General features: G+C 37.2%; 1 protein-coding gene across 2 annotated transcripts in view; it reads left to right on the forward strand.

Annotated features, from left to right (window-relative positions):
- Nucleotides 1-17,706, forward strand: part of LOC108232888 (contactin-associated protein-like 4) — a 95,611-nt gene that overhangs the window by 14,677 nt on the left and 63,228 nt on the right. For both annotated transcript variants that reach the window (XM_017410978.3, XM_017410977.3), the window contains exon 2: nt 9,136-9,246. In XM_017410978.3, coding sequence (XP_017266467.1) covers nt 9,136-9,246 — 111 coding nt within the window. The remainder of the gene's footprint in view (nt 1-9,135; nt 9,247-17,706) is intronic.

The raw sequence follows: 17,706 nt of genomic DNA on the forward strand, positions 1-17,706 counted from the left end.
AATACTTACCTGCCTTCCTCACCAAGGAAATACTTACCACGTCCTCTGCTTCCAGGTTCCTGGTTCCTGTAATTATTCCTGCTCCCGATTCACTGTAAAATAAACTCACTTCCTATTATCTTGGTCTCCCGTGTCTGTCTGACGCCGAGCTGCTCATTTTAGAATATTTACGAATCCTGACAAATATATTCCTATTATTAACTTACTGCTGCTGGCAGATTAGTAGTATTTTCCTTTACACGTCTCCCGCTGGAGCCATTAGTACAAGTGATGTTGCCCGAAGCATTCCCTCTAAATCTGCCTAATTCTGTCGTTATGATTCACAGCCGGCGCTTCAGATTTCAGCAGCAAAGTGTTTGAACTGAACCACTGTGAAAGTCGCGTTCCTCGGTTGTTCCTTTCGACGCTCCGTGAGCTTGTAAACAAGTTAGACCTGGGAGTTTGAAGATGAAGACATCTTAAATGTTTCCTTTCCGCTGTTTTGATCGTTTCTGTTTCCCACGCAAAAACACCCACATCGTCTTTTTTTTTGGCTGTGACGCCCTCAGATGGGATGACGAATGTATTCTGCTTTTAAAGCCGTTGAAGATGAGAGAAATGTTCTCTGGGATTCTGTCTGGGTGGGCTTTTTGTTGTCACTGACAAAATATTTTGACAGGAAATGGGAAAAACTATTATGACCTCTTGACTATTAATTATGTCATCTTTTGACGTGATGTTTATCATAATATTACACTGATTAAAGCTGTGATTATTGGTTTTCATATACTCTTTGAACATATTTTAATAATTTACTCACTTCGTTCTTATTTTATAAGATTACTGTAAATTCAGAAGGATTTAAAATGACCCTGCCTTGGAGTTTAAGCTACTGTCTTTGTTTTAAAACTACAAATAAAACCTCTACAACTTAATCAAATTGGATAAGACACAACATTCTGATTATTAAAATTGGGTTTGCTTCATTTTAATCAAAACCAAGCAAGCTGTGCTAATTCTTCGAGGCTGTTTACTGAAGTAAGCAGCTTAAAGCTTTGTTTATAGCATAATACAGAAGTAAAAATGCCTTTTTTCTTATTAAACTCTAAGCCAAAAAGCAATAAATGTTTTAAAAGAACTATTTAAGACAATGCAGTTAAATTTAGGGAGTCTCATCAAGTAGACTGAAAACAATAATCCCTGTGCATGTGGGCACATATTGGTTTTTTCTAGTTTTATTTATTTTGAGTTTTAGCTTTATGTAACGCCTGCATCATGTGTGGTTTTGTACATGAATAAGAAATTGAAAGAAAAATTGGTGAAAGGGTCCACATATTTCCTGAGAGCTTTACAAAATGAACTGTATGAATGAACATACTTATTTTGTGTCCATTTGTACATGTTTTTCCCCAAGACAAATCAAATGTGAGCTTTTTACAGTGTATGTTTTGAAGTAGTGGACATGACTTTTCCTGTTTTTTGTTTGTTTGTTTGTTTTTGTTATTTAAGGAGGAAAGTATGAATCCAAACTAAACAGCTGAACTCAAGTAATCAAGCGTTTAAATGAAGGGTCTATCTGTCCAGTATCTGTATCAAACCATTACTTTTAAAACTATCACATGGTGTCTGTTGATTAGGCTGATGCATCAGCACAGTTTGGAATAAAATAGAATAATCCTTTATTTGTCTCTTAGTTTGGATATTCTAGTGCAGTGGTCTCCAATCCTGGTCCTTGAGGACCACCATCCTGCATGTTTTCCTTGTTTCTCTGCTCCAACATATCTGATTTGAATCAATGGTTGATTAACAGGCTTCTGCAGAACATGAAGAGGTGATTTAACCACTGAATCAGGTGTGTTGGAGCAGGGAAACAGGTAACACCTGCAGGATAGTGGCCCTGAGGACCAGGATTGGACACCCCTGTTCTGATGTATCTGCATAAAAAAGCACACAGAATACACAGTTAAATTTCACACATTAAAAACATGCAAACCACACAACTCTGACAAACACACTGGGTGAAAAAAACTATGCAGTTATGCGCTTTTATCTGTGTGAAAGTACAAGAATATGGAAATTTGTTCAAAGAGCAGCAGGAATGTGAACAATTTATTTGGTTTGTTGGGACCAAGGTTGATCTACAATAATGCTCTGATTTAAAGTGGTTTGCCAAGAAAAAGCTTTACTCTTAACAACATTTAATATAATTCTTTTAAGCTCAGCTTGCACGGTCTGTATCTGACTGAAGTGACTGATTGACTGATGTCTGCGCAGCTCCAGTGAGGCTGCACTGTAGGTGGTGCAGTAGGTGCCATATGCTGGTCTGAAGTCTGATCAGATTCTCTCATCCTGTTCTATTAATTACATGTCAAAGCTATGCTAATTAAACTATGATAGGGGCGCTCCTGCCATGTCCTTACCTTCAGGGTATTAGTTAGCTCACTACACTGCTCTGAATTTCAATTAATCAATTAACAAGTCGGGCCACAGGCAGCTCAGAGCAGACACTGACTCCTGCTGAATTATTCAGCAGTTTTAATCAGCTTGTTCTATCTTTCCAGGACAGAATATAAAACTCACAGTCTGTAAAGCAAATGAGAAAAAAGTAGACTGGTATATCTTTAAATCCAACGAATCTGGTATTTAGAGAAGATTATTTTATTTAGTTAGGTGAGGAGTATTCTTGGTAGCTATGTCTTTTTTTAACCCATATTAGAATTTATAGAAAAACGTTTTGCTCATTTAAAAGACAGTAGTATTTAAAAAAAGTTAATTAGTTTAGATTTTGAAAGGTGGGTAGCAACACAAAGGTTTAAAAGGCATATTCACATTGCTGCAGGATCATAACGCCAATTTTATTATAATTTAAAAGATTTGTTACTGTAGTTTCTGCGGAATAAATGCAAGCAGCATTCCTTGATGAGTGCATGTAGTCTGCTGCCTTGCACATTAAAGTTTTAAGCAAATATTTTATGCAATACTCAGAGTATCTGCAGAGGATGACTTTCAGCTACTACCACACCAAAAATTAGTCTATTATCCGTAAAATTCACAAAGCTATGCCCATTTGTGTTTGCTAAGGTCAGTTAGCTGTGGCAGCCATCTTGAATCAGGTTGTTTCAAAGGGTTTACCCTTTTCATCCAGTGTTTCATGAGATATTTTGCTAACAGACTGACTCAAACAGTTAACACCAAAGGTTTAAGCAAAGATGTGCAAAAAGTTGAGCTCAAGGTTTGTGTTGAGGATGACTCCAGTCAACTATCACACCAAATTATAGTTCAATATCTGTAAAACTAGCTGAGTTATGACCATTTCTGTGTCGATTAGGTTGACTCCTAAAATTAATCAGTTGTAGATGAAAACCTAATAATTATTTTCTGAGGATTTTATTAAAATTCCTCCAGTGGTCCATGAGATATTTTGACAGACATGCCTCCCTTTGCAGTGATAATTAACTGAAATTAGCTGTAAAAAGTTAACTGTTAAATCGCTGAATCAGATTTTTTTTTTAAGATACTGAGCTTGGCTTTAAATGTATTTTCTCCCTTTTACATTATAAATAACAAATATTTATTTTTTGTTTGCCTTTGTAACAGTAAGATTTCTGCTGTGAGCTTTATGCATCAAACCAATAAAAAAAAATGAGATAACATTTTTATATCTGTCGTTTTAGTTATGTTTATGGGCACTCCTCCACTCTGCTCAAACCAGCTGTAGTTATTTTTAAATAGGATGTAGTGTTTCTGTGTATAGGATTGACTGTAAAGATGAAAGCGCATCCTGTCCTCTCAGGCCGCTCAGCCTCTTTGGGTCAAATGTAGGCAGAAGTGGAGCACTTTAGTCAAATGAACCTTGACGTATTCTGCTTGAGGATGATTGTTAGCGCTCCCGAGCAAAAACAACCACCGCTGGAGCCTCATTATCCTCCTGCTCGCCGCCACGTGCTCCGAATGGATAAGTGAGGCGGCTCGTCTGAAGCGTGGAAACACTGAACTCTGGGTTTGTGGGGGCTTACGGAGCAAAACCTTCAGCTCATTGCTGTTTCTGGGGTGATGGATGGAGCTCATCGGTATTCAGGGTCTCATGGACTCTGCGGGCAGTTTTTTTTTAATTCAGTGAAACTGTAAAGAATGCATGTGAATGAGCTGCGGTCTCCCTCCCTGTCTCCTCAGGTATTAGTGTGCCTGTCATGTCAGCCGTGATAAATTGTGCTGGACAGCACCAAGGCTTCTGCGCTCTATAGATTAAAAATAAAAAGTCTTTTGATACTTTTTACTGCTGTCAGAATTACAGTTTATTCACCCTGAATGGTGGAAGGAACTCTGCGGGAGGGTGGTTCAGAGACCTCTTTATTCTTAAATCTTCTTCAGGGAGCAGCAGATCAAACTTTTATGTGACGAGAGGATATTTTACCGAGATGAAAACTTCTGTCCCATCACTCATCTGTCAACATAATCATGCCCTCTTCTTGTCAGAGGAGTTCTGCGTTTCACTGAAATAACAGATCTTAAAAACGTGTTCCTTTCAGTACTGTTAAGTGTGTTTTATTGCGCCGACGCCTTTAACCACACACTACTGACTGCTTTACATATAAATGCAAAAAGACTAGTTGTATTTTGTAATTCTACCTTATTTTTAATGTCAAAGTCGCTTGTTTCTGAGAAAGGTGCTGTATCTAAATATTCAAGAAGCTTTTGTTTTAACGGTATTGAGGTTCATTGGCTGCAGAGGTCAGCAGCTATTCAACATTTAACCCCATTTTCCTCTGAGCCGTCTGTGTTTGTGCTCCACACCGTCAGGGACGTCGGTGCTTAAATGCCAAAGCTCTGGAGAGGAAAACCCACTCTGTGTTTTTAACTCCGCTGCCCTCTCTTTGAATGTTGCCTCGGCGAGGCTGCGCTCTCGTTGTGCATTATCTCTTCAGGGATTACAGCACTCCACGCTGGAGAGCCATCCCTCTTATTTCACCTCTTCAGACTACTGTAATTCACCTGCTTTTTACGCTGAGAGCTCCCCGCCACCCACAGTCACAAGAGTGTGTCAGGTCAAGTCCTGCAGGGATAAAAACTATGTAGAGGAGCTGCAGAGAGACAAAGACTTTCCATCTGATTGTTAGATAACCGAACAGCTTTTAAAACAGTGGAATTAAATACGTGTAGGCCTTTGAAATACACTCTTATCAACAGCGTATTTAAATTACACTAATGTTGTTTATGTAATAAAACTGAAGAACTGTTTAAGATAAAAGTCCCAAAGAGAGAACAGAATTTTAAAAATGAGACACACATATTACAGCTGATTAATAAATTATTTTAAACAACGCACATAGTACATCTGTGTGTTTTGGTAAAAGAAAGGGAAGAACACAACACATTTGTAAAAGCAAAGATTTTTAATAACTGAAAAAGGTTTTGTCCTCATTAGTACAAATGCACTATAGCACTTAAAAGTTTCTGACTGGACTGCAGCTCTCGAAGTCTCTTTGGTGACTCAGAGTTGTAAGAAAATAGGCGAGTTTTCAGTTGCAGTCTCACTGAGTTTTAGTAGTTTGAGACCAAACAACAAGAAGCCGATTTCTTAAAAGAAATCACTGCTTTTTTTGTGTTTACAACTTGCAAAACTGTGTTTTAGGCGTTGCAAATTATTTAATTTCCCACATCGTACCCACCTCAGACTGCTTTGCCCCCAGTTTTAGGATTTATTCCACTGAAGTACACTTCTGAAATGAAAACAGACAGATTTGGACCAGTTGGTGTGGTTTTCAGAGCTTCACATTTGCCTCGAATGTTTTCTCTCACAGGAGACCTCCAGTGCAGGAGTGAAATTACTGCTGGAGTGTTTCTGAGACAGGTTGTGGATGATTGCAACAACTCTGCAACTATTTTTTGAGACACGATTTCCTCACAAATGTTTTAAACATGTTCAAAATTCAAGTGACTGTAAGCCTCTCTGGGACTTTTCTCCGTAATTGTTTTCTTCTTTTTTTGTATATAACAGGAGGATTTGGATGTATTACTGTATTTGCTTGTTTATGTTATTGTGTTTTTGTATATAACGCGACAGTTTTGTCATGCGAGGAAACTGAGAATCCCTGCAAAAGTTTCAAGACCTTTTGGAGACTCCTTTATGATTGTTGTTGATCAACTAGTCCCCGACATTCACAACTCGGTGAGTTCAAGGGAAATTTGAACACCAGAGTTGTGCCTGGACTGTAAATAGAAAGCCACTTTAATAAGAATATTACCGCTTGTCTACGCTCTGCTTAGTAATGACATGAAAAATTACACTTCTTAATTGTTTGCTTTAGTATATAGAATAGAATATAGAATAGTGTTTAAACATCTAATGCTGCACTCAAGCATTAAAACTTTGTCCCATTTGTGAAATCTGCTGTTCGTACATAAATACAATAGAAGAAAAGTGTAATGTTCAACACGCTTACCTTTGATAGTCACAGCTTCACTAATGCTAAACTAGAACCTCTTTCGTGAAACAATCACAAAACAATAAATAATTAAAAAGAAACAGTTCATAATGTAACTCCTAAGCGTCAATAGATCATAATCACATCTACATATGATTAATAGGAAGACTTGATTCTAAACAATATATGTTTAAAAGAGTTGATGCTTTAAAAGATGCAGAATTAAACTTTAACTTGTGGGAAAATGACTAATATCAGTCGTAAACAAATGCCACTGTCATGTGAAATAGCTCCAGGAAATTTTGATTATTTTCCTGCATTGTTATATGCTTTCTTTGTGAGACTTTGTGTAAAATAAATAAATAAAGCGAAACCTTGAGTTTCTCTCCAGTGGCTGTTTGTAAAACAAGTATAAGCCCCACAAAGAAATTATACTCCTTCAGCTTGATGTTTTTTGTTTTGCAGCCCATAATTTAACCATTTTGTGTCATCTCACTGCTGATGACAAATTATACCCCGAGCAGCTGACAGATAGATTAGCTCATGCGCTCCAAGAGAAGCACGAGAAACTCATAAGGACATTTTTTGATATTTCATTTGGAGCAAAGAAAAAATAAAGCCTAAACTGTGTTTCTTAAGTAATTTTATTTAAATAAGGATCCAGCCGAATAGGTATGAGTTGTTTTTCTATTGTTTCAGCCTTCTGGCCACACAGACGCAGCATTTTTGGAGCCAAATAACGATCGTTAAAAAGCCCGATGACTTTTAAATCCTTCAGATGTGTCTGTTGAGCAATACGTAAAAGAATACTTTTGTTGCTCTAATGACTTAACCTGAATCACAGAGAAGCTGTTCCTCATCTCTCAGTTTCTGAAGAGACTGGAATCGTTCACATCATCGTCCCCAATGTGTTTTTTAAAAAGTATTGTTATGAAATATACAAAACTATAAATAATGCAAAAAGAAATTTGTCTCAAACTTATAAAAATGTGACGTTACACAACAAAACCATCAGGCAATAGTTGTTCTAGAGATTGAAATGAAGCTGTGTTGTTGGGATGAAGTGCTCTCTGGTGCTGACACAGAAATCAAAGCCTTATTGTCGGAGTTGTGAGGCTGAATCGAAACTGCAGCATGAATCACAGAAATTGGTTCTTGTCTCAGTGGTGGAGAACAACATCAATTACCAGACACATTAAACGGCGGCGGCGTTAGTTTGGCTTTAGCTAACAGATCAAACGGGAGAAGAAAACTGAATATTAACGGAGCCGATGTTGATATTTTACTGCATATTTGTAGAGAATGATTTTACAGGAATCTTTTTTTTTCCCTTGAGGAGAAACAGGAGAAACTATGACAGCAATTGTGAAAAAGAAAAACACAAAAGGCAATGATGTTTTTGCCTGTGTCTGCGTGTGTGTATGTGAATTTGTTTGTAGCATTAGCGGCATATCTCCTAAAACAGTGGACAGACTTTAATGAAACTCAGGAAGTAATCATTGCATGTTCATCTACAACTGATTAACTTTTGACATCATTTTAATTCAAGATATCCACCACAGTTAATTGACATTAGCCAACACAAAAATGGCTGTAACTCAGCTAATTATACATATATTGAGCTAATATTTGGTGTGGTATTAGATGAGACTGATCCCAAACACACAGTCTGAGCTCTAACAGATGACATAAGACCTTTGTTTAAAACTTTGGTAATAACCTTTGGAGTCAACTCTTTCTGTCTGTTCGCAAAATATCCCATGAACTACTGGACGAATTAATAAAATCTTAAAAAATTAATCACTGGATGCACATCTGCAGCTGGTTAACTTTGGGGTCACCAGTTCAAAGATGGCCACCACAGTAACTGTAAGCAGAAAACACAAAAATGGCCATAAGTCAGTCAGTTTTACAGATATTGGTCTAAACTTTAATGTGGCAGCGGCTGTATGTAGTCAGGTATAATAATAATTTTCAGGATTTAAGTGGCCTGAGAGGCGATATGCATTCCTTCAAAGATAATAGGCCTTTAATATTATTTTTTATGCTCTAAATATGTCAAATTGAAAGATTTCCTGATTCATCTCTATTAATTCATAAGATTGTAAGCTGTTTGTTCATTTTATAAGATGTTTTTTACGGCAGAACGACCGGTTTGCACTCAGAGAACCTTATTATGTTGAGTCCTGACGGCTCAGGAGTGGTTTCAGCTTAAGGTCTGTTTCTCGCTGATGGAATCACCGTAGTGCTTCTGGGTGAATTTTTAAACGCTCTGCCGTGTTTTTCTGATCCAGCAAAGGTGATAATTTAGGAGGCAGATAGAAGGCAGCTCTTCTCATGCTGTTTTTATCAACTCAGCTTGTTTTTTCTCCACTCAGGCTAAGAGATAGAGACTGATTCACCTCCAGCTGCGTTAGATATCGTGATATCCTCAGCGTGGTTTCTGCTGTTGATCTCTTCTCTGTGAAACACTCGATTTTCTTTTCATGTCTGCAGTTTAACATTCGGTTACTTAGAAGCTGAGCCGACTTGTCAAAATCTTGTTGGCTGACATGAACCTTGCATCTGATATCGCTTGTGCTCAGGTGCTTACATTTACTAAATGCCAAGAAAAAGAACGTCTTTATGACATAACTAGTTTCTGTCTTTTCTGTGGACTTAAAGACCTTTCAGAACAGCTTATGCGAAGCTTTAATCATGTGTGTATTTTGTTCTTTGTTTTGTCTGACAGAGGTGTGTGACGGCTCGCTGGTGTCCAACCTGCAGCCTTCATCCTTCAGCAGCTCCTCTCAGCTGTCCAGCAGCCATGCGCCGGGCTTCGCCAAACTCAACCGGCGAGACGGTGAGGAAGAGCGAATGCACGAGTCTCAGATACAATTTAACTAAAACTCTCCATTAGCTGGCTGGAGAGAATGCATTTTTCTTAATTTTATCAGTGTAACTTTTCAACTTAAAAAGCTAAACTGGTCTGAACCAAACAATAAGCTTGTTAGGTTCATAAAACCCAACAATGAAAGAGTCAGAAAAGCTCAGTGGACACAGTGATGGTTGCAGTTTATAACCTTTTTATTTTGATTTGCACTGCTAAAATGCAAATTTACTCATGCAGTTTTAGTAGCCAATCCAGCTGTTTAAGAGAAGCACTTCAGAGGATGTTATCAACATCAAATAATCAATTTTGACATTTTTTCAATCAATTCAGAATCGTTCATGTCTGCATCAGGCTGAACTAAAAACAGATTACAACCGCCACTCCTGGACTACGCTAGGAAGTTTAGTGGCCTTTCTAGAAGAATTTATCTTTTTTATAGTAAAAATAGCAACTGTGGAAAATAATATATTACAGAACCATAGGTGTGAAGAGTTTATAAAAACCTGTAACATTGTTAGAACAATTATTTTATTGGGTTTATTTCCACTTAGCATGTTTTACCTGCAGCTCTTGAAGCCCACCTACAAAATATAATTGATTCCCAGTTTGTCCTGTGCAGCTACTTTATATCCATTTACAAGCTCAACCATCTTTTTTTGCTTGTTTACAAGTGTTGTGTTGTTCTGCTAGCAAACAGTGGGTACAAACTAGAGTAAATACACTAAACAGCAATACAGTTCATTTGACGAGAACTGTATGGCATTAGCTCACTCAATATTTGAATCTTGGAGCACAAAGCTGAAAAATCTCTAATCCAAGCCTTTAAATCCACTCAGATAAACAGACAGAGCTGCAGTGAGTTGTTAGGAAGCAGACAGAGGATCAGAATAAAACTGGGGAAACAAGACAAAACAAGAACAGACTCACTTTCTTTTTCTTCTCTGCTGTTGCTGATTTTTTTTTCCACTGGAGGCTTGTATCACGAGTAAAGCCCTGAATGGAGATTGCTCAGCCAGCTGGACATCCTGGGCTGGAAGCTGATGTGAGGTTTTGACAAAATGGAGATTTTGGGACTGCCACTTTATCTCGACATCAAAGCCCAGAATCAGCTGGGAGGGCGAGGCGAGTTTAATCTGGATCTGAATGATTTTCGCCACCTGGGAAAGCAAAGGAAGCCGAGCATGAAGAAATTCAGCAGCAGCCCATCTGCTATCTTTGTTTGTTCACATGTGAACCACCAGGCTCGGAAAAAAAAAGTTATTTCAGTGTTTGACATCGTCTTGGAACACATTACCCTGACATGTTGAGTATGACTGAAACAATGAGTGAGATGTATTTTTTTGTATGTTGTAAAAGCTTCGGGGAATTTTAGGATCCTGCTGTTTTATTTCATGATTCCCCGACACACAGGCCTGATTTAGCAGCATTTCCATTGCTGCTGCAGAAGGTGAAGGGGTGATCATGTTTTTGTTTGTGTGTGTGTTTATTTGTCTGTAGTTTTAGCAAAATATCTCATTAAACACTAGATGGATTTTAATTAAAACATTGGTTTTACATCTGGATCTGATTAGGATTTGGAGTTAACTCAGTTCAAGGTGGCTGCTACAACTAATCAACCTCAGCAAACACAAAAGTGTGATAACACAGTTTATTGTGCAGATATTAGGCCAAACCTTTGTGTGGTAGTAGCTGAGAGTCATTCACAACTCATTTTTTAAGTGCTATTTGATTGTCCCAAATCTTTGTTTTAAAACGTGAGCAGAGAAAGCGGCGGGTGACGCTTTACTTCAAGGAATGTTAGTTTCATCTTTGAAGTTTGCAGAGGAGCAATGTGCAGTCAAGAGCAATTATGAAGTTATTTTTTATTCAACTTTTGTTTCTGGGTTCAAACTATTAGAAGTGATGTCCTAGAAGTCAGCAACACTAAGGGAACCTTCAGGGAACATTTCCTTAAAAAGCACAGAGTGAAAATCCTCCAGAGAAGCTTTAAAGGTTTGTTAGTCTTTCAAGAATCTTTAGTGAATGTTTTCTGAACGTTACGCTGAGAAAGTTGCAACTTTCTATTTGCAATTCTCTAAAAATCACAGCTTTTTAAATTGCATTTGAACAAACAAGAATACTTATACACTCTTCTTATTTGACAGCAAGTTATTATCCAACTCTGCACTTTTATTTAGCTTTGTGAAACCTTTAAGTGCTTCAAAACTCAATATTTGATTTGACTGAAGTATTACCACCTTTTTGAAAGTAAACTTTATCACAAATAAGATGTAACAAAACAACTAGAAGACTGAAAGTGATATCATTTCATATCTGAGGCAATGCAGTTTTAAGAGACACATTAAGACAAATAAGGTGAAACGCTAACATAAAATATCCCAACTTGAGGAATTGATTTTTTTGGGAAAATGCAGTGTAAATCTTGAGCGCTGAATAGCTTTACTAAAATAAGTAGCTTGAGGCAAAAACAAGGTAAATGCTAGCTTTAAGTAGCAAAAAGCTGACTAAAAGCTAAAAGCAGCAAAAAGCTAGCTAGAAAATAAAGTATCAGAATAGAAGCAACAAAGTAAAAGGAGCTCCAGAAAACCAAAACAGAGCTAGTTTCATGAAACAGATGGAAAATATATTATTAGTATTTATATGGGGAAACAGTTTGTAAATACATTTCTGGTAAATTAATTTAAAAATTGTTCACTGTGGGTTTATTTTCACACCTCAAAAAAAAAGTGAACATCTGAAAGATTTATTTGCTAACATGTTTCCTGCAGGAGATTTTTTTTGGACTTCAATTAAACAGATATTGCAGAAGTTTGGTTCATCTGTTTATAAAGTGGCTGTTTTCCACAGTTCTTCTAAATTCTAATGAGATAATTTGGCGTCCTGGTACGCGAAAGAGTCCCAAAAAGAAAATAGATATGATTAATTTTTGATTACACCATATTAAATCTTGGTTCTATTCCGTTCCATTTGTTGCAACCATAATTAAAAGTAGATTGTATCACAAATCAGTAATTATTATGTCAAGAAGAAGAAATACTCTGATTTTGAGTAGAAGTGTAATGGATGACCACAGATAGCATCATAAGTCGGGTTGATCTGTCTTTCCGAAGCAGCTGTAGGTGCTGGCAGGTCAGGGGAGCGTCACCGTTCCTTCCCAGTTAAATTAATGGTCCAGACGATCTCATCTGTTTGCTGAGGAAATCAATGAATAAATGAAAGCCTCCATCTAATTTCCCCGTGCTGCTGTGGCTGCTGCTAATACTCTGCCTTTTAGTTCTCCGAGGAGCGGCTTCGCTTTCACTTCATTTACTTCCTAAATGAAGAGATTATCAAAGTCCTACAACAGAATACCAACATGTGTTATTCAATGCAGGCTTTAGAATCCAAGACTTTTTCCCTTATTGACAACAAACTTTGTTTCAACAATGTGTTCTTTTAAAGAAAGAGTATATTCATTCAGGACGCTCCACAGAAAAAAGGTATTTATACTGCACAGGAAACAAGTGTTTGGGATGGGTAGGTTGTTCTGTTCTTGTTGCTCCTGACTAAACTCAAAGGTCTCTGAGGAAAAATATACCCCCCAAAACATTTTTGTTGCATTTCTACTGCAAAAAGTTAAATTGAGGTGGTGTCTGTGGTCATGGCAAAATTTCCCTGTCACTCTTTTCTGTGTTTTGTTTAGAATTTTAGTTGCTAATGGCAACAGTTATTGCTTGTTTATTTTGTTTATTTTGGTAATTCACAGTTTCTGGGTTGAGTGTTTGGTTCAACCAATCGCTGTGGAGTTAATTTGTCTTGACCAATCACTGCCCAGTTGTATCGTTTTCACCAGTTATCATTAAACTGTGTTGCTGATGTTTCTCCTCGTACTAATAAGGTGTATATAATATCAAGTAGGAGCTTAATAAGATTCTCTGAAAGCCTTTCTATGAGGGACAATCGGCTACTGATGAGCTGATGGGCTGCTGATGAGATGAACTGAGGAAAACACAAACCCAAGAATGTTAAACAGGTAACTGAAAACACATAAACATTCAGATAAATAAACGAGAAGAATGCTGAAACTAAAGAAAATCCAAATCTGACAAAATACAACACAACTGTGACACTGCGTTGTAATTTTATTTATTTATTTTTTAAGGTTTTTTGCTGTCCAGAAGCATGACTGAATCAAGTTTCCAAGTGTTAACTAAACAACTGACCCTTTTTCTAAAGTTGTGGAAAATATTGCAACAATAAATGTTACTGTGCTCCAACTAAAAACACACCTATAATCATATAATTATAGTTAAATAGTTATTATCTAGCCCCAAATAATGTAAATAAACAAACAAACACTGTAAAACACATTTAAAAGATCTACAGTACTTTACTTACTGTAAAATAACCCCTTAATATGAACTCACATAGAGCAGTGGGTAAAATATTCAATTTATTTTACATAAGCAGATGCAATGTCAATAAACCCATACATGCAACAGATTTGGCGTACGACACAAGTCTGCATGTCTTGTTTTTGTTGTTCTAAGAATTATTGTAGTTCTCAGAAAGATCAGCAGCTATACCAAGCATATTACATTAGACGTTGTGCAGGGGTTGTTGTGGCAATTATGCATTTTTATTTGAGATTAAAGCTTTGTAAGTTCATTTGCTAGTGAAGATTGTAACCTCTCTTTGAAGATGTTGAAAGATCTGCACTTTCCTCAATATCACAAAGGGCTGGGATAGCCCAACCAGCTGGCACGAACACGTTGAATGTAGGGGGAGAGCTAAAGAGTGAAATGGGATTTGGCCTGCACCTATTGGCTCATTCTTTTGCCACAATCATATCTCAAACTTGTCATGTTTGGGCACAAGACATCTCATAATGCTGTGTGGTTTCTGGCAGCAGATCCTTTGGACCCTGTGGGCTGCAGGATGGGGACTCCGTGGTTTAGTCTGTTTCTATTGTGTCCAACAAATAGTTGATGCAACCAGAATCTGTGGATTAGGGACAGATGGTATTAAAACGTTGCAGGGATTCGTTATCCTATTGTAGGAAGACAGCGTACATTGTGTGGTCTCCATTGTTGCATGTTGAATATTTCGTGCTGTCTCATTATTTATGCATCTAGGCTCCAAAATTTCTTAAAAGCTCCTGTCAGAGGCTGACTGGATGTCTTTCCTAATAACAACTTGCAGGACTTTAGACCGTCTTGTTGTCTGATAAAACTCTTCTTCATTTTAATTTCAAATTTTCATTGTTTGTTTTATTTCTCCTCAAACCTCTTCTCTTAATCTTGTTACTGTAGATTATCTTTCAAATTGTCTCCTCCTGTTTTCATTTCATTTTTTCAGTAGGAATGAATGTATTCAGCTCAGCTAATGTCGGTGGAAGTCTGGATGTTTAAATGTTTGCTGTCTTGGGCAGCGCAGACAGTTATCAGCTTTGCTGCTGCAATTATGCTGGAAACGCCTTTAAAAACAAATCCATGTGTCACTTTAATCAGCTTCCAAGTTAATTTGATATAAATGCATAATGTAACTTCAATTGGAACCTGTTATGAGCTTGTGTGAGGCTTGCCAACTAATTAAGTGTTCATTCACATCTCCCTGTGTGTGTTCAGTATTCAAAGTTTCAGCGTTACACTCGAAGCTTGAATGGAAATGTCATGCCTGCAGGAAACGTTCAGTGTTGGCCGGTCCGCCGCTGCATCGAGCCCATTAGTCTCTCAGTCCGGATGACACGTTATCAGCCTGCTGAAATTACCATCCAGTCTTGTTATTCTAATGCAAATGATGAGCTCTCACTCCAGGGCTTTTTTTTTGTCCTTTTCAGCTTCTCAACTGTCTGCAGCTCTGCCAGTTCCCTCCTTTACCTGTCTGAGACTGTAACAGCTCGCTGCTTCCTCCGTCTGTCTGGCCTTTTCCTTTCTGCTTGGCTCTTCACTCCTGACTCATGTCTCTTTGTATTTTACTGTCTCTCCTCTGCTCCTGTCCGGTGGAATATCAGTACATTATTAATGATTCAGCAATCCTTTGTCTTTTTTTTTTTATATCCGCGCATCAACTTCCTACAGTGACGCCGCTGACCACAGCGGTTGTACGTCAGGCTTGATCTCTCTTCAAAGGCAAAGCTGAAAATTGTGCAGCACGACTGACTTCTTTCTCTTTGTACAACTTGTAGAGTTCGAGTAACAGAATCAATATCCGTATCGGTATCAATGGAGTTGGTTTCAGGTGTCAAAATTCTTAAAAATAAATTTCATCTGGAAAAAAAGTACTACCTCAAGCTTTAGTTTTCTTTTGGTTGGACTGAATTTTTCTTGAATTTTGCAAGATTGTTTAAAGGTGCTCATTCTAATGTGATGGAAATCAGACAAATAGTATTTCATAAAGTAAGAAACAAAATCTGCACGTTTTTATTTATCACATAAATAATTAATGTGTCCTTAAATTAAAAACAAATTTGTACATATTTACACTCAGATTTGCTGAGTAAAGTATGCATTGTCAAATCAATATATCTCAAAAACTACAGATGTAAATTCATTCAAGCTACACCATTTGTTCAGATAAACTTTTTGTTTTGTTTGGTTTGATAGATTTCAATGAGTACCTTCAAAACTGCATCTTACATTGCACCGCTCACAATCATAGAGAGAGAATAAAAGAAGGTTAAATTAACTACATGTTGCCAGTCCGAAGGGAAGTTTCCTGGAAACCAATTTTCTTTGTAATTTGGTACCAATCAGGGAAAATAGCAGAGTGCTCAATTAGTACAATTCCAGTTAATCAAGTCCAATTATTGCAAGAACGGCCTCGGGAGTCTTTCATACAATAAACATAACATCAGTAGTTGCTTGTATTAAAGTGCCTTTAATTGCACAACTGTTCTTCAGAAAATGTTTTGTGAGTGTATATTGTGCCTCAGAGTTTATGCTTATTATTTTGTATGCAAGCCTGTGCATTTATATCAGATTCTCCTGGCATCGTGCCTCTGATTTTTAAAAAGAAACCATCTTGGGAGAGAACACATGAACAGCAGCTGCATTGGTTTAAAGCACTGAAATTTTACTTTTCTTTTGTATTTTCTAACTTTCTCTTGATGCACGATGACACAATATTAAACACACAATTGTTGTGTGACAATGTCATCTGATGAAAGGGATGATTGGCAGATGACTTTATTATCTGAACATCCATGAAAGACATTTTCAGTATAATTCTTAGAGCTTATTTTAGCTCTTCTGTCATGATTCTGCTGCTGATACTAAACAACAGCCTGGTTTATATATTGCTATTTTACATTTTATCATCACGGATTGGGACAAATGATTTAAAGGAGATGTTTTACAAATGTTAAGTTGTGGTAAATTTGGACATTTATATCACTCAAGACCAACAATAGAGTCGTCATTTTGGTTTGTCATGTTACAAAACTCAAAAAGTAATTGTTTGGTGTACTTTTCAGGTCAACCCAGTTCAAGATGGCTGCCACAGTTAAGCAACCTTAAACACAAAAATGTCTATAACTCATTCAATTCTATAGATATTCTCAGCTAATATCAAATTCAGTGTGGTATTATCATACTCTGAATGCTGTCTCATGGGAAAATGGGATGATTGCACTGGTTAAGAAGTGGTTTTAGATTTAACTCAATTTGTGTTGCACTAATGATAAATTTGGACAGCTTTACCAAAATGTTTTAGCAGGCTACAGCTGATTTATATCTCACAAATAGATTGTATTCCCTGTTAACAGCAGAAGAAGACTAAATAGTTTCATTCTAACATCAGAATATAGTTTCAATTAGCAGAAATCTCTATAGCTTCTGTAAAATTATATTTAGATAATTTTTAAAGTGATGCTTATTTGCCGTGGCTTATTTTGGCTCCCCATTAGCTGATCGTTTTGAACAGCATTCTCCTCCATTTCTTCTCATACTAAATCAAAATCTCCTTCTCCAATAAAGAGGAGAAATTTAGTGGAAATCTCCAACATGCACTAAAGCAGAAAGCTGTGTTGTGATGATTGCTTCAAGGTCAAGAATACAAATGCATAAAAAAACAGACTAAAACAAAAGTCCACAAGACTCTACGCACATCAACATATGAAGGGTCAGACGTAGAAAAGAAGCATGGGGATAAATTCAAATGAGATGAAGGTTAAAGTCAATGATCTTACTTTTCTGACTGTCAGTGGATTGTTAAAGTTGGTTTCTTTACAGACACTGAGCTGCAGAAGTCAAGGAGATACATCTGATTTAAAAGGACAGCCTTGGCAGAAAAATGTGCAAACTATTGGCCATCACTTCATTTCTGTTTCAATTCCATGTGACGGGGTGGACTCAGTAAATCGTCGTAACGCCTCTTAGTCACCGAGACGTTTGCCTCTGATCTCGCTCTCCTTTTCCTCCACAGTCTAATTGTCACGAGTAAAGGTCAACG

This window comes from Kryptolebias marmoratus, linkage group LG20, assembly GCF_001649575.2.
Source record: "Kryptolebias marmoratus isolate JLee-2015 linkage group LG20, ASM164957v2, whole genome shotgun sequence".
Lineage (NCBI taxonomy): Eukaryota > Metazoa > Chordata > Actinopteri > Cyprinodontiformes > Rivulidae > Kryptolebias > Kryptolebias marmoratus.